The sequence below is a fragment of the Macrobrachium nipponense genome, chromosome 27 (genome assembly GCF_015104395.2).
Source record: "Macrobrachium nipponense isolate FS-2020 chromosome 27, ASM1510439v2, whole genome shotgun sequence".
NCBI classification, from domain to species: domain Eukaryota; kingdom Metazoa; phylum Arthropoda; class Malacostraca; order Decapoda; family Palaemonidae; genus Macrobrachium; species Macrobrachium nipponense.
Window position 1 is genome coordinate 27476420 of NC_087216.1, and position 23236 is coordinate 27499655.

The 23236-nt window shown below is 35.2% G+C and overlaps 4 protein-coding genes across 8 annotated transcripts in view; all 4 read right to left on the bottom strand.

Moving 5' to 3' along the window:
- The window catches only part of LOC135200971 (uncharacterized), a 113595-nt gene extending 112587 nt beyond the window's left edge, over nt 1–1008 (bottom strand). For both annotated transcript variants that reach the window (XM_064229751.1, XM_064229750.1), the window contains exon 1: nt 920–1008. The gene's annotated coding sequence lies outside the window, so the exon portion shown is untranslated. The remainder of the gene's footprint in view (nt 1–919) is intronic.
- Nucleotides 1–1763, bottom strand: part of LOC135200641 (proline-, glutamic acid- and leucine-rich protein 1-like) — a 34682-nt gene extending 32919 nt beyond the window's left edge. Inside the window, exons 1-2 of the mRNA XM_064229249.1 lie at nt 1747–1763; nt 871–1006 (exon numbers count right to left, since the gene is read on the bottom strand). Coding sequence (XP_064085319.1) covers nt 871–1006; nt 1747–1763 — 153 coding nt within the window. The remainder of the gene's footprint in view (nt 1–870; nt 1007–1746) is intronic.
- A 1522-nt stretch (nt 1764–3285) lies between these two features.
- LOC135200973 (MMS19 nucleotide excision repair protein homolog) lies at nt 3286–20116 on the bottom strand. Of its 2 annotated transcripts, none has more exons than XM_064229755.1 (20): nt 19921–20116; nt 17430–17668; nt 17091–17235; nt 16141–16328; nt 15748–15909; nt 15297–15513; nt 14887–14999; nt 13790–13910; nt 13283–13481; nt 12622–12719; nt 11664–11836; nt 10892–11070; nt 10025–10178; nt 9554–9722; nt 9035–9201; nt 8075–8187; nt 7375–7531; nt 6890–7054; nt 6510–6590; nt 3286–5965 (listed from the first exon to the last, which is right to left on the bottom strand). In XM_064229755.1, exons 1-20 carry the CDS (start codon nt 20015–20017, stop codon nt 5855–5857), a joined length of 3048 nt encoding a protein of 1015 aa, XP_064085825.1. In that variant the 5' UTR covers nt 20018–20116; the 3' UTR covers nt 3286–5854. The 2 variants fall into 2 exon arrangements, with proteins under 2 accessions (XP_064085825.1, XP_064085824.1); XM_064229754.1 differs by lacking the exon at nt 19921–20116 and adding an exon at nt 18404–18507.
- Nucleotides 20117–21926: 1810 nt separating this feature from the next.
- LOC135200974 (uncharacterized PE-PGRS family protein PE_PGRS10-like) overlaps nt 21927–23236 on the bottom strand; it is a 57861-nt gene continuing 56551 nt past the window's right edge. For all 3 annotated transcript variants that reach the window (XM_064229757.1, XM_064229758.1, XM_064229756.1), the window contains exon 5: nt 21927–23116. In XM_064229757.1, the coding sequence (XP_064085827.1) occupies nt 22427–23116 (690 nt within the window). In that variant the 3' untranslated portion in view covers nt 21927–22426. The remainder of the gene's footprint in view (nt 23117–23236) is intronic.

Sequence of the window (23236 nt, forward strand, 5' to 3'; positions counted from 1 at the left end):
TACTATCCATTTCCTGAACAAGTTTGTAATATTTTGGATTTCATTGCTCTTCATTTTAGGTTCCCCCTCATTCTAATTCATCAAGTTATGATTTACTTGAATTTCATTTCCTTTTTCACTCACGGTCTAATGCGTGTAACAATTTTTACTTTTTATAAGGTTGTTGCACATAAACTCATCACTGGGAGAAAAAAAATTATTTACAATAATTATCGCAAGAATTGTAATAATATGATTCTATACAAAATGTACATTACGAAGAATCTTCGTCGTCAGTGATCTAACTTTAATAACATCTATCCTTGCAGCATCGCCTGTTTGCAAGTTTTCGGAATGCTTAACTGCGTTTGCCTGTTTCACAGCGTGCTTTCTGTAGCAATAAATTAATTTTGCGCCTGTCAAAGGTAACAGGAAAAGTGGCAACGTTTTTTAAACACTCTCACGTTTATAAATGTGATTTCTCATTTTATTTACAAATAAAATTATTATCACAATATGTGAACGCTTAAGTCCAGCAAAACATGCTAAAACTTTAAACTACCGATTTATTGATTCATGTGTTATAAAGTAAGGTATTTAAAACTGGATACTGGTGAATGTGGCACAGGGTTTTTACCCAAAGACGAAAACAATCTATCAGTTTAGATCTGTCGAACTATAGGCCTACTTGTGAAGACAAAAGTATAATAAGCTATTATACATTACTATTTTAAATTAGTAATTAAGGTTTCACCAGTTAACTACAATAAATAAATAATTAGATAAAAACTACGACAGACATCTATTGACAACTCGAGCCACAATGCCAACCCTACACAGTTAGGACGCTCAAATACGACCTTTGACCTTTGCTACAGAAATATAACTGACCCTGAATACCATTGGCCAACCTTTGACCATATACAAAAATGTAACGGACCTTTGATAGGGGGATGGGGCTGAGGGGGGTTCACTAGTTGAGTTGCACAGGAAACTGGACGAAGAAGTGCCTAAACCGTGGTGCCACCTAACGGAAGAAACAGGAAGTCAAATTGCATTATTTCCATTATTTTTCAGTCATAACTACCTTGTACCTAAAAGAAATTACAACAAACAATAAAGAATACTGAAATAAAAGTTTTGATTACTTTAAATCTACTTTTGTTCTGGGAGTAAAACCAGTTTTATGATAAATTACGCTCGTCTTCTAATAGTAGCTACTATCTATCTGTATTCCGTATTCGTTAAAACATTGATCAGATTCACACTGTGCTCAAGCATTCCTTGATATAAACATAAAACCCAATACAAGACATCAAACACAAAAAAAATCGATAAAATCCTTGAGTATTAAACTCAAAGCAAGGGGGAAAGTTCGCCAGATAAGCCTCTTTGTCGAAAATAACGTGGGATTATCCTGCACGCAAGTCGGGCTAAAATGGACGAGTTACCGATACATTACCTCCGTTTTCTATCTGTCTGTTTAATTATTATCATTCAAGGCTATGCTATGTATATGAGATTGCGTGTACGTGTGTGTCTGTGCTTGTGGAGATAATTGCAGGTATTAATGAAACGGGCAAGGAACTAGTTCACGAAAGGCTACTGGCATATAGTTCACAAAGTTAAAGTGAAAACTAGACGTTTATCTGGATTTTCATGCTGCAAAATTCGTCCTCTGCTTGCATCGTATTCTTGAACTTTTTGACTTATATACTTTTCCTTTTATCTATCTCTCTCTCTTTCTCTGTGAGTTTTGTCAATTACCTTTTGGTATTGCGCATCATTCCTTGCCCAACTTTCCTATATTAGACATAGGTTTAGTCTCTCAACTCTTAAACTTTGTTTGGTATAGATATTCTATTCAATGCCTCTTCCTTCACCTTGCTGGCTGATGCTTAGACTTCTTTTATTCTACCATATTTCTATCAGTTCCCTGTTCATATTGTGCATCTCTCCTTGGCCACTTTGCTATTTTTAGACAAAGGCTTAGCCTCTCAACTCTAAAATTTGTCTAGAGAATCCATTTATTCCAGATCTCTCTCTTTACCTTGTTGCATGATTCCTAACTTCCCATCTTGTCAAGAACAGTCTATGTAGACCAATCGTTCAAGACCTCCTCTACAACTCAAAAGCTCTTGTTCTTTCTTTTTTCAGTTACCCAGATCGTTCCAGCACCTTTGTATGACCTTTCCAAGATGTCATATCAAACTTCTGATTCTCCTACAAGTTACCAACATCTTTCTTGGATTATCAGTCATGATGTTCAATACCCTTTATCCCTGACCCTTGCTTCGGTTCAGTATTGCATTTCCTCCAAACCATTCTTAATACTTTTATAGTATGCTTCAACAATTTAAGTCCTCTATGCTTCTTACATTATAATGTACCATCAGTTTCTTTGTAAAATGATGTAATATTCGATTACCTTACTCTGGTTCTTCCCCTTTGTTATAATGGTTCAGTAAACTCAAGTCAACTCTACGTTGACTTGGTTCCCTGGGTACTCAAACCAAATGGCAAAGTTATTCCTGTAGTCTTAACGCTATCTAGTCCATTTTTATTTAATGGACAATTAAGTATTGCCTCAGTTATTGTTTCATTTCAACACATTTTTTCTATTGTTATATCTTACATGCTTTGGCTCTTTCCCAGCTTCTTTATATATACTCATCCAGCTTTTTTCCTCCCCTACACTATGCCAAATCTTGGATTCCATTCCTCCATCTTAGCAGCCTTCAAGAAATGTAAGTTTTAAATAATTGAGTAGAGAAAATTTATAAAGGTAGTAAATACCAAGGACAAGTTAAGATAATATAAGTGGTTGACCTTTAACCTAATTATTTCTTCACAATATCAGCAGATTTGTGAAGCCCGATACATATAGTGACTGACTGGATAAACCTTCGATTGCAGTAGAGTTTTACTTCTTTCATGGTTAATGACTCGAGTGGTTGACTCTGAAATCTGCATCTGTGATTGACAATTGGCTGTAACTGTGAATCGTCAATCAAATCAACTAATATTGTGCTATTGCACACCCTGGTTGCAAAATTTCCATGATAAGGCAACTAACAAATGGTGTTTATGCATATAACTTCCAGAGAACCAGTACACTGTAGTACTTGACATCAACACTAATCAGAAGATATGATTTCTCTGATGCACAACATCAGTTTTCCTATTAAAAACTATACTCAACATTTCTTTTATCATCAGCCATTATTAGGAAATTCAACCAGACCAGTAAACATTTCTTTGAGATAAGAAAAACAATACTGGGTGAAACTAACAAAAACATTGTAAACCAGTTTTGTCAGTTTATTACCAAAATATAAAACAATGCCTTGAATAAGCTAAGACAGTTTTGCAGATGTATTATCCTAATTCACGATGAGCTCCTGTGTGACTAGTAATGCATTACTAAGTCTTCTCCTGCCTAAATTTTTAATTAACTTAGATAAATCTAATTAAAATCAACAAGACCACCCAGCCATATTCATAAATTCATTGTATTTGCCCATATGATTTGTTCTTAGGAGGTGATGCGAAAATTACAAATAATACAGAAGCTGACAGCTAAATACGAAGAGACCGTCACGATTGGATGCACAGTGAAAGACAGAGCAACACAGCTGGAGGCTGAAGGAATGCTACAAAGAACCCTATGTGCCATCTACAGTGAACTACACAAGCCTCCTGTATGTGGTATTCCCAGCCAATTCACTTGATGTCACTGAGTTACAGGACCACAGAACCATTAGCAAAATAGATGTCTTTGCTTTAAGATAATATACACAGCAGAAATGAACAAAGGATGGCTCCAAATTCCTCATACTGTGTCACTGTTTATCAAAAAGAAATATCACTAAAATAAAAATATAAAATGATTCCAAATGTAAATCTGCACAATTCCATTAAAATATTTGCTGACAAATTGCTATACACTGTTCTTTATCACACAATTTCAATTCTTGCATATATGCCTCTCACTTTGAAACATTGTAAGTGTAACCCATTCCAAAGTAGACAAAATATTGCTATGACTTCAACTGTTGCTAATTTATTTTAAAATTAAATCCAACTTTCCATCCCCGGAATCGTCAGTACGGCTTCAGGAATGTAACATTGACTGAAGATGTTTCTTACTGTAAGAAAGTTTGGCCATTCTCTTTTAGGGTTTTTTGAAGAATACTCTATCACTGATCTTGATATTTCTAAAGCATTCAAGGAACTTCAACCCAAAAGTCTATAATGGCTAAAACCTTTCATATTTCTTTATTTTCACCTACTCACCATCATCCAAATTTACACTTGATCCTTATTGGTTCACAATGAATCTGTCAGCTGTTACCTGCAAATTATATCTTACTGGAATTCTACATAATTCAGTAAGTTTAATACTCTCATGACAATTCCTATCAAATATAACCACCTCAACAGAGTTATTATCATTATTCATTTCTTCTACCTCAATAGTATGCTCTTCCTTTATGTTGAAACGTTTACTTGCTGTCAATTTCATTTATAAATTTTGTGGCCAATATTCCATTGAGCTTCTCCTTGTTTGACAGGTAGCACCATCAGGCAACTAAGTTTTCCAGTTAGTTCTAGGGATACCAGTAAATTCCAGATTGCCTCCTCAGTGTCTGCTCCTTATCCTCTGCCATTATTGTGACACCAGAAAAATCTCAATAGTTAATTCATTTATACTCTGTCTTTAAGAAAAAAGTCTGTTGTTTCTTTATGGTAAAGCCCCACTTATTATTTGCCTTGTTAGTTTCCATAGTCAAAGCAATTTTATAAAAAATAGTTCACAGATACAAACTGATGTAATTTTACTTTGGCCTTTATGCTTGGTCAAAAGCAATATGCCATGTGTTGAAATGCAGTTATAACAAGGCAAAGCAGTGAATAAACAATAGGTAAAACATCATAAAGTATGAGGTTCTCCTAATCTCACTCCCTGTTATGCTTATTGTTATTGTATCTGTAAATACAATGCTGTTAACTTACAAGTACAATTTTTGCATGTATCAAACATCAATCTTTAAAAAACACTGTTTGTATTCCTACACATTACAAACTTTCCTATTGCCTTGCAGTAAATTAGGGGAGGGTAATTGGTCCCCAATTTCATATTTCATGGGCGAACTTGGATACCATCTGTTATCTCTACTTGGATTCGGCTTAGTATAACCTTGTTTCACTGGAGGGACCATAAAAAGTTCCTTGACATTTTAGATTTAAGGTGGATTAAGGTTCACAACTCTGTACGCTATATGTACAACAACATCCATGCTAACTGAAATAATCAAAGAGAGCACATAGATGTAAAAGAGTAATGTCTGACAAAAAGTAGAGCCAAACTATTCATTTATCAGCCAACACCATCAGTTAACATTATCAGGTGTAATCCAGCTAGAGAGTAATAATATTCATTTATACATCTAGTAACAAAGTACCTTTGAACAAACAATTACAAAATCAAAAACCAAAACAAATAAAAACTTCGACCTTTAAGCAAAGGCAGTGCAGTGATAGCTTAAGATGACAACAAGTAATTGAAGGTCAGGTGAAGATCATTACTATACACATCCGATAATGTCCCGAGTATAAAATAGCTAAAAGCTAGTAAGACATATAAACTAGATGCTTCTCTTGCAACTCAATTACAAGATCATTTATTAATACAGCAATTAAACATGCAGTCAACTGCCTTTGACCAAGGAGATTGCCAGCAATAAAAATAAAATTTGTAATCTGTAGGAAAACAAAATAATGTACAAGATATTTACAGCACCTTGCTAGTCCTCTTAAAAGCATCTTCACTGACGAATTAACACTAATTTACATGAGATAAAAGAAATAAAAGCTATGATTTTCCCGGGGCCCCGACAAGTAACCAACTGGATCGGGCACTGACAGCTGATTGTCGGACAACCCTCTTTTTGTCATTCAAGACTGGCCGTAGTTCGCTGATAACCTAAAAATAAAATTATTTTAAGCAAGCATTAAAAGTTTTGTACATATTTTTGAAGCTATTCTTTTAGTAAGAGTAATCCAATGTTAAGATAAAAATTAATTTGTGCATCAGTTACATTCTAGTTAGTAAATCATACTGTCCACAGTAACGCTGAAACAAAATATATCAAGATACGTATACCAATGGCATAAAGATACAATACCGCATAAAAGTTTTCATGCAGTCCACATTCAATTATTCACTGATATTACTAAACTCTACATAATCTTTTGACTCTGCCATACTATTTTGCAAACACTAACAGTCAATGATCAAATTAGACTAAAAAGGAGCCAAACAAAGACAATATAAGAAGAATAAACTTGTCAATATTTTGCAGTACTGTAGCTGCTCTATTCTCAATTAAATCATGCATAAACATTAGTACAAATTAATATATAACAATCTTTTATGTACACATAGGAACTATGAAGATCACTGACTCAATAAATTCTACATTTCCATTGTAATCAAGATGCTACAAATTTTCTGAAATAAACCTTACTTTTTCTTTGTATGGCCTGAGAACGGGGACTGGTAGTGACGCCAAGGCCTCCAGACACTCAAGGGCTTTCATGCGGATACCCTACAAAAAAAATTTTGGTTACAAGCAAAACGAAGTACTGCAAGATACAGCTTACAATGTTTCGTAATATTTTTTCTACATTCATTGTTAAAAAGGATTTGTAGGAGTAAAAATTAAGTTGTTTACTAAACTTGAGTTACTTTTTACTTCTCAAAAATATTATGAAATTAAGATATTTAGCCTCTTTGTACTTATAAATGGCAAAGAGGAGATTACATACACGTATAACTTAGTTTTGACAAAATACCAAAAAATACTGCTTGATACAATATTGATAGAATAATGTGTTTAATCCTTACCATAGGCTGATTTGAAGTTATACTAAGGAGATTAGGAATAAGCGTGGAAATGTGTGGCGTAGCATGAACAGCCGTTTGTTTCAAGAGAGTCGCCAGTGTCGACAATGTCGTTTCCTTGACAGCCAGCTTATCAGATGTAACTCCTTGAAGTAAAACTGGTAACAGCTGACAAAAAAGAAAGATTTTGAGAACAATGTCTTATAAATACCCATATACATAAAGGTAAATCTCTAAAGCATACAATTACAACTGAAACTGCTAAAACTACTAAACATTCATATACAGTACAGATTCAAATATACTGAATAATATGCCAAACATGTACCAGAAATGCTCATACAAACTTTAAATTATATTTGAATGACGAACATTCACCTGTAAGGGCAGGGAGCATATAATATATGCATATGCAACATGAAACTACCCCTTTGAAAAATGTTGAAAAAGCTTTGTAATGTAAGAACCATAATCAAAATCCATATTACCTTTTTAATGTGTGCATTGAGAACCAAAGTAGGTAAATGAGGTAATATAGATGAAACAGCCAATAACGCATTCTCCTTTGTGTTGCCTGCAGTGTTATCAAACGTATCCACAAGTGGTCCAACTACATTTTCAAAGTATCGTTGTTTGAAGAGCAATCTGTTGAAATCCAACATAACACTTACATCAGGAGAATTACCACAAGAAATTATGCTTCACATGTAAACAGCATAAAACAATTAAATATTTTGCAAAGATTAAAAGAAAATGTCATTACTCCCACGTAATGTGTGCATTCATCTTTAAGCTGTTTTAATTGACACTGTGTAGTAGGTCATGATTTTTTTAAACACTCACAATAAAACTGTTAAAATTACATTAAAAAACACAGACCAAAGCCTGTCACTCATCCAAGAATATATTCAAAAGGTAAAAGTACAATAAAGGTGTAACTTTATGCTTTTGTATCTACACAAACACACAAAGTGCAATGCTGTATAAATTAGATTGTCTTTATATGTCCTATCATAATTTCTATTGCTAACTGTTTTTTGTACAAATTTATCTTAAATATAAGCTTTCCTTAGTTTTCCTTATTTTCTCTTGTACTTAAACCTTATCTCTACAGCAAAATGTGCTTTCTTTCATTTTTGTACTTGCTTTATATACATAATTTGTACAACAATCCAAAATACATATTACCTAATATTACTAAAAGTTTCGGGCTGAAAAGCATACTCATGTTCTTTCAAAATAATCTCAAAACCCTGAGCTGCTTTCTGACCAATGGATGGATCACATAGTAAACTCAGCATCTGTGAAATATCAGAAATACAAAGATCATGAAAATCAAGCATAAAATATGAAATTCTTAAAACATGTACAATATTTCACAACATCAAATCCATAGTTTTACATGCGTTTTATTTGTTGATGGAACTTTAATTGGTGCCTGAAGTCAGGTTACTTTCTATTTTCTGCGGAGTAATAATACAATAAATTAGGCTACAAGTATGAGAACCTTAGAAAAAATGAATGAGAGAGGCTACTGCAGTGCAACACACTGAACAACTATCATCTGAAGTATTCAGCTTCCTACCTGCTTATAATTGCCTGCAATAGATAAGTGTTCCCAAGATTGGCATTTGTAGTTGACAGGCTAATTTGGAAACATACGTACTTCATTTCTTTAAGAGATATCATAATTTAAAAAAAAGTGATCAGGTATTTATGAGCATTGCTAATACTTGTAGAAGTATAGGCTGTTCTTACGGGTTAGCCTACAAAATGTAATAGCATACTATATACATACATATTATGATAACAAATGCATTGATGACTTGAGGGGGAGGGCTATAGGCCTTACCTTTTCAGTTCAAAATACACCAATAAGGCAACGAGTTCTCAGCAGTGAGCACTTTCGAATGGACCAGAATATAAAATTTAACCCAAAGGCTAAGCACTGGGACATATGAGGTCACTCAGTGAGAATGGGATATTGAGAAGAAAAAGGTTTTAAAGGTATAACACATTGAGTAAATATGTTTACAGGGGTGAGAACTTGGGGGATTGAAATTTTGAAATAAAATACGTACTTATTTCTCATCATACATATTACTGCGAGGGATGCAAAATAACACTGCTACTCTTCAATTACCACACCTTTTCAGTCCACACTTTTTCCTCTTGGGCCCCCCTCACAACAAGTGCTTTGCATATCCACGTTAGCGTCTGAAGAGCAGCTTCTCGTTTGTCTGTTGGGTTCGTTGTTTCCAAAGCCCCACTCAACTTTTCGCTGCTTGTCGAGATAATATGGTTGAAGCTGGACCCTGTGTTGAAATGACAGGGCTTGTGAACTTAGCAAAACAGAACTTAAAACAAAATTTTTACGGCAAGTTAATGCTTTATATACTTATATCTCTCAATGTACTCCACAATGAAAACAGAGAAACTAGGGGAAAACAGAAATAGAGTTCTTAATTTGTCCCAACAGTTTCACCTACCATCAGGCCTCTTTCGGGAACTTTGCTGACTTTTATCTCAGTGTAAAATGCTTATACCTGAGCATAAGGACCTCAACAGTTACACTGAATTATCAGAATATGCGACTCAATCAATTTTCTTTAAAAAGTTTTGGAAAAATATGAAATAAGAGACTCCTCAATTTCATAGATGTCTTACCCATAGGTATTTTGTTGAGTATTGATGCAAGAAGAACTGCAGACGTTTCCTGAACTTCTGGCGAACAGCTGTTCATGCTCTGCTCTCGTAACTTTTCCAAAAACCTGTCAAGGCCACTGGCCTCAAAGCTTCTGGGCATACCAAGCATTACTCCTTCATATAAGTAAACCTGTAAAGTTGATTCGAAATGACAGTAAGAGTAGAAATTCATTACATTTGTTTATTGCACTGTATAAGTACATTTATAACCCCATTCTGTCCAACTGCCTAAACTGTAGTTCTTGACAGGAACATTACTACCAAATTGAATCATTATAGTAATACAATGATGCTACTAACAAGCCATATTGTTTGCCAAATATAACAAAAAGTTGGTTATCTTGTAAAAGTTAGTTAGCTCTCCTCAATATATATCATACCATAACAAAGTATATGTATTTACAAAAAACAACTTTTGTGACCGTTACCAACCAAAAGCATGGCTCTAGAGTTTGTCGTAAACTGGGCCATAAGATCAGAGATATCTTGGTGTGCTGATAACAATTCTCTGCTTAGATCACTCAATTCTTCTTCTCCACTATGCAAAATAAGTTGGATCATTGATTCTACTAATGGTTTAGTATCTCTGAAAAGAAAATAAATACAGAAACTGTTTACCTTGTGGACTGTACAATGGATTACAAAACAAGGTTAATTTTTGCTCCTACCATCAGTTTTCAAAAATAAGTGCTGTATACCAGCAATTTTGTTACAGAAAATGCACAGACTGAGAGCTATGAGTAACTTTTTCTGAGCCAATAAAAACCTATAAAGCAATGAGTTTGAGCTGCCACTCGTAGCCAACTTGTTGAGAAGGTACTGCATTTATCTTTCACAGAATAAAAACTTTAAATATATGTGTATACCCACTACAATTATTGTTAAAAAAAGGGAGAAACAAATACATATTCAAGATCAACAACATCTACTACAGTCTAGCTAAACAAAAAACTGAAAAACTATTCACTTACATAGGTACAATAGATTTTAATGGGACTGATATTACCAAAATTAGTTAATTTTTTTTCAGATTACTATTACAATAGTTAGATTTTAGCTTGCAGAGGGCAAAGATGTACACATTTTTTAATATTTCTTCAGATTACTGTTACAATTATTAGATTTTAGCTTGCACAGAGCAAAATATATTACAAAATTTGTTAATATTTTTCCAGATTACTGTTACTATCTTTAGATTTTAGCTTTCACAGTGCAAAATATGTTAACTAATAATTCAGGAACAAAAGGAGGTGCCTTAATTCTTACAATCCTCTCACACATCATAGTCTTCATACTTACTTCATGTGGGTAACCAACACCCTTACAATTGCTGAAAGGCACTTCAGGATAAGCACAGGAGATTTAATTTCCTCAGAAACAATGACACGAACAGACATGCCGACAATATTGAAAATTCCCTTCCATTCCTCTACGACATATTTCTGACAATCATCATCTTGAACTGTGTTTTTCAATATCTAGAAAGAAAATGCAATCTCAAAAGAAGTATAATTCCTTTCTAAAATAAAAAAAATCAGTTCATTGCCAACAATTATAAGATGCTCAACCATTCTTTCATTAATGAAAATTACTACAAATACCATTAAAGTCAAATGCTACAACAGGCAAAATGGCAAAGTTCACTTTTTTCCTCTACTTGTAACAAAAGAAAGAGAGGCTTAAAGCATTGTAATAAAGGAAAGGTTTTGCAATGTCATTATCAATACAATAAGCTGTTTAGTCTGATTATAACAGTTCTAATTATGAGGTGCTATTAGTATTTTTGTTTAAAGTAGGAACAATAATCATTACCAATAATTAAGGCAGCAGCTAGTACTACAATACAAGGAATAAATACTTTTTGAGTCAATACTACAATGGAACTGGGCCTACTGTTGCAAAAAGATAGTCTTATTCATAATCTGACTACTTTACTCCTTCTTAATTAGCAATTAACCCCTAAGCATATCTGTTTAGACTTGACTTTAAAAGTTTAGAACATATAAGAATCTGCAATTTGCATTAACACATAAAGTGCATCGTTTGCAGCATAAAGAGATGTGACACTTACCTTTTGGATGCAGGAAAAGTGTAGACATGAACACTCAGGGGAGGAAACCATTGTTTCCTCAGCACGTTTCCAGAGGACAGGCAGGACTTTCACCAAGAGAAGTTTACCAGAGGTAAGAATTGCAAGAGTATCCAGGATCTGACCGTCAGTGACTCCACAATTTCTCGAGTTATCTACATATAGGTAAAACACATTATTAAACATGGAATACATTTTAATCTTTGATTTGATTTGATATATCAATGTTTGGTCTAATGTTCTGGCACTAAAACTATTTGGTTATTCATACCAAAATACGAGCAGAGGAATTACTATTAAAGATAAGTAAATATTAAAAAATAAAATTTACTTTTTAAAGACAATAAATCAACCTTGCCACAACTAAGTATCATAAAACATTCCAATATCTTTAATGTGTTCCACCTTGTGACATTCCCCATTCATTGTCATTCTCCTTAATATGAATACTCTCAAAATATAACCTGTTTCAATCCTATATTGATCTCTTAATTTCAATTTCTCCAGTTTCATCTCTTCTGTGATGAAAAAGAAAACAGAGAGAATGAGAATAGCAACAGTTCTAGAAGTTTTTCAGCTTGGTATTCTAAATATGAATACTCCAAAGACTCCAAAATAAAATTAAACTCATGTCACTGTTGTAGCTACCCCTTGAATACCTCCAGTCGAAAGCTACATAAATTTTCATTAAACTGATAAATACAATAAAATTGAATCTAAATCATTTTATGAATGAACCAGTGAAAATTTGGCCTGAAAATCTGTATTCTTTGAAACTCCATATCAATATAATAAACACATAAGTAAGGATGTGAAGAATATATAGAGGAGATTATCAATAACCTTTGATAACACTAATACTGATATCATCATTAATTCTCTAAAGAATGTTGATAAAAAAAAACAATTCCAGGAACTACAGAAATGTTTAAATTTGTACCTTGTTCCATCTCCCGAAGCAGGTGAGGGAAAATATGATCGCTGACAATTTTTGGCTGCACTTGAGACATGGCACTGAAGGTATTAATTATGCTGTCTCTGGAAAATACAAAATTTGACATTTTAATACTTCATGGTATACATACTGATATATAAAACTTAGTAAAATATATATCTATTATTTCAAAAGAACTGTATGAACATCTTGACCTTACTTTTGCAATATTATAATTTGAACCCATGAGTCCCATTACTTTAATTTCATAGGGATCCCCAGACTTTTTTTTTAAAGCCTATAAAAGGGGATACCCACTCACAGTGCACTTGAGTAGCTAACTGTGAACAGTACCAAAAGTTCTCTGAGGAGTCCTTCGACCCCAAACTACACTGCTTTCTGCCTTTTATTATTTATGTGTTCTCTCCACAGACAAGGTACCCAATTTATTCAACTTTTTCTTGCTCAAATTTTCATTTCTAATTCAGACACTAATATTTTGGGTGAGGCCTATAAGTCTAAAGATGTCACTCAGTGATAATGGGAAAACAAACAAACTGCAATGGTATTACTAATGCAAAAACAAACTACATTTACACTAACTAAAGTGTAGTACCAGTGACTACCAATACAATAATGCTCATTGTAAATCAACTGAAATATTTACCTCAAATGCTTATTATTAACAGAAATCAGCAGAGATGTCATTGTGTTAGCTGCTTGTGTGAGATGTTCTGAACTAAGAACAGACATGGCGCTTCTTACGGCAGTAACTGTTGCTTCCTGAACAGCTGAAGAGCTACACAACAGTCCTTGTGAGAAGGCTTCCCAACAAACGTCCTCATATTTTGGTAGGACCCCTGTCTCTGTAAGTAAACAGAGCTACTGTTTTCTAATCTATCCATAAAGTTAGAGGATTCTCAAGACTTAACAGTTACCTTCCATCAGTGTATTTCCTGTTGATTTCTTACCATCACTTAAAACCCTTCAAAATTATACGATAAGCATGAACAAAGATGGTCAATACAGCAAAATTAAGCCTCCCATCAAAGTTCATTATACACCAGTAAAGTTAAAAGTACAGTATTTCCACTAATAACCTCTGAAGAACACTGAATATCATATCTACATCATTTTTAATTTGCAAAACCAATTAAAATTTACATTCAATTACCTTCTGTCATTTCTGAATACTTTGACGTTTCTTCCATAAATCTGCCAAGAATCACTATCGTATTTTTCCGAGCTGATTCCTCTGTTTTTGAGAGAAACTGCTGGGCGAGAAGAGGCAAAACCTGAAATGCGCAAATGTAAAGATGATAGAAACAAAAATAAAAAAATACTACTTGCATTTGGAATTGCTTTTTTCATGTTGCTCTGTAAACTATTGTGCATCATTAAAAGCTAGATAAGCTATGATGCAAATACAGGAATAGCATCTAAAAGTTTTTACACAAAAGCAAAAGTACTACTTGACGAATGCCTTTTCAGAGGATCAGACCATCGCTGACACATGCCTCTAAGACTTTATGGCTTGGTCTGAATGATTTCACCTGTCATAAAAGACAGTTGAAACATGGGGTTTATTTATTTATTATAAAGGATTAGTTTATCCATACCTCTGAGCCTAACAACAGCTCTTCTTGGGCTGGTTGAAACATGGGGTAACATGTGATACCTGTGCTGACATTAAACTCCAAAGCAAAGTACTGTACAGTATGAAACTACTGTATTGTACACAGAAACAATGAAAAAATTATAATAGCCTGGCTTGACATATAAAAAAAATACTAACAGCAGACTGTAAAAGTATCAAATTATCCAATCTCACTAGTTGCAGCCAAAATTGCTTGAATGTAAACAAAATTGTGTGAGAAATGTGATACACAAACATATAAATAAGGTAAATGCCTACATATATTAAAAAAAAAACTGAACCATAACTGGACACAACTAAGCCTTAGTGACATGACACACCATATTCAATGAGGACCAAGTAATTTGACTTAGCAGTCTGGTTCAACTACTAAACAATCATAATACTAATAAGAACTAAGAGGAAGAAGCACAAATGAAAGAGGGTGATTTAAAAACAAGGATGTCCAAATTGATATTCAGCACCATTAACAGAGGTGAACTGTGGAGTAAAAGTCCCTATTACATTACTGGTACAGGACATTTGTTAAACAATCTTTCGTAGGATGTATGAACACATAATCACTACTATCATGCAAGCCATATTTCAAAACAATAAAAAAACAAATACGCAACCTTATCGGCAATTGATCTGGTAGGGCCAGGTCCTGAAGCTATCAGCGCTATGAGAAGATGGGCACTGGGGTACATAAGTCGCTGTTCTGGTGCCGTCAAATGGCCTAAACACTCTGTTGATGAAAAAAGATATAGACAATAAAATATGGAGCTAAAATCTTCGGTGCAACAAGCAACAATACTCCTCTAAATAAACCACCTTAACATCTAATCTATAGTTATATTTGCATATCTACATTTCAAATCAATGCAACTGAAGTGATATAAAATCAGTTTCGCATTTGACAACATAATAAAACAAGTGGAAATAATCAATACTGGGAGCCACACTATAAAGCTGGAGTTAATCTACATTCTTTATGAAGGACATGTGATGGAGAACTAAAAGAGGACTGGCAGATGCATCGTACCCATCAAAGCCGAATTTGTTAGTGAAGTTGCTGCATCGCGAGAAGCTTGCGACACAGCACCCCTTTCTAAGGCTTTCATCATGGAAGTCAGTGCTAAGAGGGCAGCACTTTCAGCCTCATCGCTGCTTCTCTCGACCACTTCTCTCCTGATGCTGACCCAGAGAGGAGACACATGTGGTCTTATATCTTCAGAAGTGTAAATATCACAACATGCCACCTAAAAGGATTAATTAAAATATAAGTATGAAACAATAAAAACCCTTACAAACTGATGTGGGAAATGTGTCCATTAAATCAATAATTATTTTTTAAAGCAATTATATTATGCAAAACTGCCACAACTCAGCCAAACATATAACTGATTATTAACATAACATAATTTTCTTAAAAAGGCAATCATCTCCTACAGGGAAAAACTCAGAAATCAGACTCTTGTTAAGAGATGACTCACCAATGTGTGTAAGGCATCCAACTTTGCAGAGTAGAGGTCTGAATCCAATTTTTCTTGTATAAGAGGGATGCAGAAAGGAGCAAATGCAGGAGTTGATGACAGGGCTTGTCTTAATCCAAGGACAAGGTCCTCTGCAGAAATCCCAAAAGGATCATCGGCAGGCTGCAAAAACAAATTAAATTGATTTTAATAGCTTAGTTAACATGGTTGTTAACAAATGTTTTAAATAATTCATAACTTTTGCCTTTATACAGTACATAAATCAGTTCTTATTATCAGTTATACAAAGGTAATCTGGAAATATCACATTACAGTATATTCAAAAGTGATAAAACCTAGTATTAGACAAACATATAATAATAAGAGAATAAAATTTTATATAATAATACATACAGGGACAAAGTCTATTGGAAAATATGCAGCCACAACTTCAAATAATTCTTCAGTGAAAGGGCCAAGAGGCAGACATTTCACAATCACAGGTACTACTGCAAAGAGTAAAACCAGATTTCTGGGATCTTTTTCTCCATCCATCGCAGTTACAAAACCTAATACAAAGTCGGTCCCCATTTCTTGAACAGCTGTCCGAAGAAAAAGAAAATCTTAAGAAATCTGTTGTAATAAAGTACTTCATTACTATCTGGACATACTTTTTAACCAGTGTTTCCTGACATAACATACTTCATGGCATATGTAAGTGTATAGGGTTAAAATGTTATCAAATCAAATATCTAAACTTCAGAGTTTATTAGATCCACTGAAAATTGTTATGTAAATCAAAAGTTTTCATTCAGACTCTTTTATCACTCCTTTCTTTGCCAAGCTGCCTATCTTTAAAGTTCTAACATGTAAAACAACTTTTCTGACACATTAAGTTAGGAAAGTGCAAGCTTACAGCATTAACAGCATAATGGAAAATGCTGGTGAATACTGTTCTAAACTGGACAAAAATCAGCATATTTTCCATGAAGATCCCAAATGAGTAATGACCAGTAATACACATTTATAAATTCACCCATAGTATTCTGAGTTCATTATACTGCAAAAGTAAAACTAGCAGTGTCTACCCATTAAAATGAAGTGCTAGTCGCAAAATTGCTGTGTGAAAATGTATTTAAAAAAATATTTAATTATTACGTAAAGCAAAGTTGTCCACTTAAACGAAAAAATACTAACTGATCCATTTACGTCTACTGAAATATACTCATCTCTTCTCATTACTGAACCCTAGAGTTGTATGCTTGGTGGAACCTCAATAAATAAAAATTACTTAAATCACAAAAATAAACACAAAAATATTTCTAAAACATAATGCAAATATATGCAATACAGTATGCAAGTACCTTCTATTTTATTCAGAATACAGAATTTTAAGAACGTAAATATATTACGTCGATCTGTCATTATTTGGGACTGACAGTGTACTTCGCTGAATAATGCCTTGAGCAATGCAACAATTTCATCTTTCCCAATATTCTCCTGCTCAGCCTGAAAGTAATAATGGTTGGATTATCAAATTAAATAAACATGATTACTCTGGCATCTGCGTAATATCAGTAATAATCAAGAAACAATACTATACTACAGTATGACTGTTTTACTTGTTTAATAGTTTTTAAAACTAAGACGAAAAACACTGAAATGTATACTACCAAACTTCTAAACAAACAAAGAATACTTACTAGGGCCATAATAGCATAAATAACATGAGGTGTGACAGAGTGGTGGTCCTTGAAACGATCAACAAAGAATGCAGTCAAGAACACTATTTCTTCATGGTTGAGCTTATTTCGAGGTAATGTATGAAGTACATCAGCAAGCAGTCTTGTCCCTACGCCACGATGAGAAGGGTTTGGGTTTGTTAAGCTCGTACCCAATGCCTCAATGACCTCAAGCAAGGATATCTCCTTGGCTTCAATTTCTAAAAACCAAGAGACAATACAGTTGAATGTAGTAAAATTGGAATGGAGAATACAACTCAATAAAGTTTATTCCCAGATACAAACCTATCCTACAGATATTTACTAGGTTAGTTGCTTCAATACCATAAACTGTAAATTGTTTAACAATTGTAAACACCTTATTAATTTTCTCTTTTGCATCCTCAGTGATGTTATCAAATATTTGCAATTAAATGCAAATGTTGTCAAATTAAGAGGAAAATCCCGCATAGACCTACAGTACATCTTAAACCAGAACCCCACCTTCACTAGGGGTTCCCCAAGTAGTAGAATGAAAACAATGCATGCGTGAATCACCCTATCCATGAGGTCTCCCCTACCCAAAACCCCGTACTCCCAACAGGTTCCCTAATTTGCTGGATAAAGGTCTTAAGTAGATGACAGGGTAATTACAGTCAACCCCCTAAAAATAGCAGTAAATTCTTAATAAGCAACCCAAATATATAGGAGACGTTAATTTCCAAAGAAATACTTGACGCAGACCTACTACTTAGATCTACCCTGGAATTTCCTGAGATAAATCCTATCCTAACCTAACATAGAACACTGTACCTATCTAGCCCTTACCTTGGCTAAGAGTCATAGAGTAAATGATCAAGCGGCGACATAGCAGCCACCTCTCTCGGAACGCAGCCACTTCCCAAAAGAGAGCTTAAATTATGCCATTATTTCATAATTTAGGAGAAAACACTTACTTCGTGAGGAACTACAGGTCTCGGTGTGCTGCCTGGGTGGGCCACAACTCTTGATGCTCATGGCAGCATATTTAAGTACTCTATCGGGAAGGTGGCCACATTCCATTAGAGCTGGCCAGTATGTCGCTATTCGGTCATTTACCCTATCAGTAAAACAGGCATACAGAATAATGATCACAGGTTAGGCTAGGCCTAACTAAATTAAATACAGACATAGGCTATCCTACCTTAAAATGTATTGTATCTTGTAGCATAAAATATCACCATGCTAAGAACCTAACCTGCGCTAGTTAATCTAAACTAAGGCCGAAAACACTAGCCTAACTTGCATAGCCTAACCAATAGGCCTACATCCCATCGTAGGGCAAATCATAAAGTATAAAAATTGATGAAATGATCATAATAAAATAAAAATGTAATGGCCAAAATGCTAAAATCAAAGGTAGATCTAGGGTACCTATCCGCAGCGGCCCAGACTATGGTGGTTGCGGTTTTCCTATGCAGTTTTACCTCCTGAACAAGAATTTTAAGTAATATTTATTCGGACGACTGTAATTAACCCCCAGGGGCCAGTACTAAACACGGCGAAGTACATTGGACGCCCCAATTCCAAGTGGATGTCGTATCCGCGGTTACGTTTCTTGCGGGGTACCTAATTCTACAGAATACCTAGTTCCGCACGGACTGCAAGAAACGTACCCGCGGATACGACATCCACTAGGGATTGGGGCGTCCAATGTATTTCGCTGTGTTTAGTACAGGCCCCTGGGGGTTAATTACAGTCGTTCAAATAAATATTATACTTTAAATTCTTGTTCAGTAAGTAAAATAACATAGGAAAACGTCAATTGCCATAGTCTAGGCCACCACAGATTGCTTCTGTAGAAATACCAATCTAACACCATCCACCGTAAAATACCTAGTCTAGTTAGGCTAGCTAGTAATCAAAATTTAGGAGGAAAAATACTAGCCTAACTTAGAGAGCCTAACTAATAGGACTACGTCCCATAGTAGGGCAAGTCAAACAGAATAAAAATTTTCGAATCTGATCAATAAAATAAAACTGTAACAAAAAAATACACAAAGTACTACCCTAATATGCCATAAAGTGTAAAATTACTCTTCGTTAGAGTAGGGTAGTTAGGGCTACGAGACCAACGCCAGACTACCGCTTCCCCTTTAACCTACATGGAATATTGAAATTGATAGAAATTGATCAATGAAATAAAACTGTAACGACAAAATAGTGCATAAAATAGCTAAAACGTCATTAACCATAAAATAATCTTCGTCACAGTAAGGTAGCTACGGCTACGAGACCGACCCCAGACCAGTGCTCCTTAAACCCTATTGAAATATTGAAATTTATCAAAATTGATCAATAAAATAAAACTGTAACGACAAAATAAATAAAATAAGACGCCATTAACTGTAAAATAGCTAGGTAGTCTTCGTTACGGTAAGGTAAGTTAGGGTTACGAGACCGACCCTAAACTACCGCTCCACCTTTAACCTACTCGGAACAAGCGAATGGAGCAAGGAATTGACATCTTGCAGACTGGAATTCGGGAGCTTATCCAGTTCTCGGAGAATATCAGCCTTGGAGCTGATCATCTTGAAGGATCGGCGACCTTTCGTTCGAACACGTTCTAAATATGCGATTGTTCGCCACTTCGCAAGCTGGAAAAGGCGCTGTTTTGGAAGCTGGAATTATCTCCCTCCGCTTCTTCTTCTTGCTATTATTCATCTTCTAGAGCACAATCATCATTTTCTCCATGTTCGTTATTATAAATGGGATTTCTCTAAACAAAGGCACTTAAAGAAGATAGAATAAACTAGTTACTTTAGTTTAGAATTAAAACTGGTCATTAACACATACGTCTCAACTGCCGAAATAGGGATGAACGCCGTATACAGGAAATTATATTAATCTTTTTTATTCGTTCTAATAATTCCCGAATTGTTTATTTGGTTCATTGCTATTATTATTAAAAGCAGGAAAGATAAATCTACACGAAAGTATCTGAACTAATAACAGAAAACTGTAACTGAAAGAGACAAAACTTTACGAAATGTTATTTCAATCAATCCATAACAACAGTCAGTTACACATGTAGTACAGTATCATTTTTGTAGCTTCATATACTTCAATACACAGAAATATTCACGATGCTAACCAGTTGTGTACTGGCCTTCTTAATACCAATGCAACACTTTTAGATCTAGTGTATGATCAAAATCCATTGAAATTATGCCCTTCTTTTCACCATCTACTATTCCATACTTTTCCCAATCGAACAAACCAATTTTAAACATTCTTATATATTTCTAATAATGGTATTTTATTCACTGTCATTGCAACACCATATTTGTTACCCTGCAATGCAACCTTACCGCCTGTCATATATATAATTCATGTGCAAGAGGTCCCTCTTTATCCTTTCATTTGTATCTAACAGCAATAACTCATATCTTCTTATTTTAACTTTAAGCTTCCACAGATCATTTTTCGCTTTCAGACATTTTGCAGAGCTATCAATACTTTCCCGTTTTCGTAGATTTTGTGACACACCTGATCCCCAATCCTTCCATGATCAGTCAGATCTAATCTTAAGTGCAAATAGGTTACCATTTTCATTACTCTCCAGTTTACAATAACACCCATCTGTACCAGGTATCCATTTGGTGCCCTCCAATTTATCAGCTTTCTAACTGTCCTCCTTACTGCTTCAACGTTTAACTTCACTGTAGGCCATTTCAGGTCTTCGCGACGTATTGTTTTATTTGTGATATCTAGTACATTTAGTAAAACTGGCAGCAGCTAATATATCGACAATATTACCATTTCTCTCTGTAGTTTCATTCAAATTTCTTTATATCTCCCTAATGTTCTAGTTATAGAGTTCACCATAATATTAAACCTGTGCGATATTCTTTCCTCTGTATACCTGCTCGTCAAGACGTCTCTTATCGTCCCTTCACAAAATATTCTACCTTAACGTTCTGTTAATTTTCTCTTATATTCCCCCCTTTCTTATTGTACATATTTAAATTTTATGTCATTCTCCGGCGAGCATCTCCAAATCGACAACTGCTTGCCCTCTCAGAAACATTTTCATGCTTGTTCTTTTCCATGCCTATACCATTATATGTGTAAATACATTACCACTGAATTATGCATATATTTTATCTTCTTGTATTGGCAACCTTAAACGTTATCTGTGGCTTCTAGTGTCTATATGACTTGGAGCTTGCAAGGAAGCTCCAGTTTTCTTATTCAATAGAATCAAACAGCATTTTACTGTATCTATTCAAGTCGGGGAGATCAAGAGCATCGCCAGGTATGTAACAACATTGACACATTTACAGTAAAATCAAACCTTGTATAAATATACGTTACCCATTTCTAGAGGTAACTAATGTCACTTGTTACTCAAGCCTCATGAGTGATGCTAAAGTGCTGTGAATTACCTTTAATGTCACAGAGTCGTTAGTTTTGGGCATAAAAATAAGTATTCACATCAAGGTGTATCATTCAATATGTACAGATTTAATAGGTCATATAGTACAGCAAGACTGTAATTTTACAAGTGAATATCCAATGTGTCTATATTTTTTTGAAAAAATCTTATCTAAAATTATATTTGTGCTATCAAGTTGACGTGAATATAGACCCAGATTATTAGGAAATCAGCAAATTAAAGGCACCATCGTTAGATATATGACTAAGATACAAAACACATGTTTTTACAAAGTTATATGACTTAAAACCAAAACAATCATTCCAATGGAGAAAGAACTTTACAGTTGTGTAACTGTTTCTCTAGTTTAAAACTCCTGCTACTAGGAATATTTTTTTTTATAAAACCATTTAATGAAATAAACATTAACTAATCCACTGATTGGCAGAATGTCCCTTTTGGTCAGTTACTCCTTCAGTGAAAATGACCTGACTCCAGAAACTGACTGACAAATTAGTTTTAACTAGCAAATGCAACCATATATATCCAATAAGACCCTAACCTAAGTTGTTTTGGGAGCAGAAGCCCCACCAGACGATGAGGGGAACGAGCCAGCTGCACCACCAGCGTAAGGGAAGGCCCCAGCCCCAGAAGTGCCACCAGCTGCTCCTCCTGCGTAAGGGAAAGCCCCAGCACCAGAGGCACCGCCACTAGAAGCTCCAGCAAAAGGAAAAGCTCCTGCTCCAGAAGCACCGCCACTAGAAGCTCCAGCAAATGGAAAGGAGCCAGCTCCAGAGGCACCACCACCAGCAGCCCCAGCAAAAGGGAAAGCTCCAGCCCCGGAGGCTCCGCCAAAGGCCCCTGCGTAAGGGAAGGCTCCCGCTCCAGAGGCACCGCCACCAGCACCAGCACCAGCAGCTCCAACGTATGGGAAAGCTCCTGAAGTGGCACCCGTGGGAGGGCTCTTCGGAACTGGCGGCTGCTTGGCAGCGACAATAGCAGCAGCAGATGTCGCCGGGGCGGCTGCTCCGGTGAGAAGCGAGGTGGCTTCGTTCATGAAGGGCGTCACCGCAACGTTGTTCATGCAGGCGACCTTCAGACAGTGTATGAAGTCTGTTAGCTTGTAGTCAACGGGTTCAGGACAGGACGCGACTGCGGCCGCTACTGCTGCGCCTAGTTCTGGAGTGATGAAGGCATCGCTCAAGGAGTTAGAGACAGCCGTTCGGTTGAGGGTTAGCAGGTCGGGGTTCAACTGCAAAAAAGGGCGTAAAGGATTTAAAATCTAGTGTGACAAGGTATAAAATCAATGGCATTGTTTTCCTACCGGTCCTCCGTACGGGCTGCTCTATGAGCAAGAGCCCGTGCTGGCATA

Bases quoted from the DNA above. Each gene is read 5' to 3' on its own strand.
- LOC135200973 (XM_064229755.1), bottom strand. From the start codon at position 20,017: ATGATCAGCTCCAAGGCTGATATTCTCCGAGAACTGGATAAGCTCCCG. The intron at 11,837-12,621 runs GTACAAATTTAA...ACCTATATGTAG, and splicing joins GCTTCGGGAGATGGAACAAG to ATAACTCGAGAAATTGTGGA. The intron at 8,188-9,034 runs GTGTGGTAATTG...GATATTTCACAG, and splicing joins AAAAAGTGTGGACTGAAAAG to ATGCTGAGTTTACTATGTGA.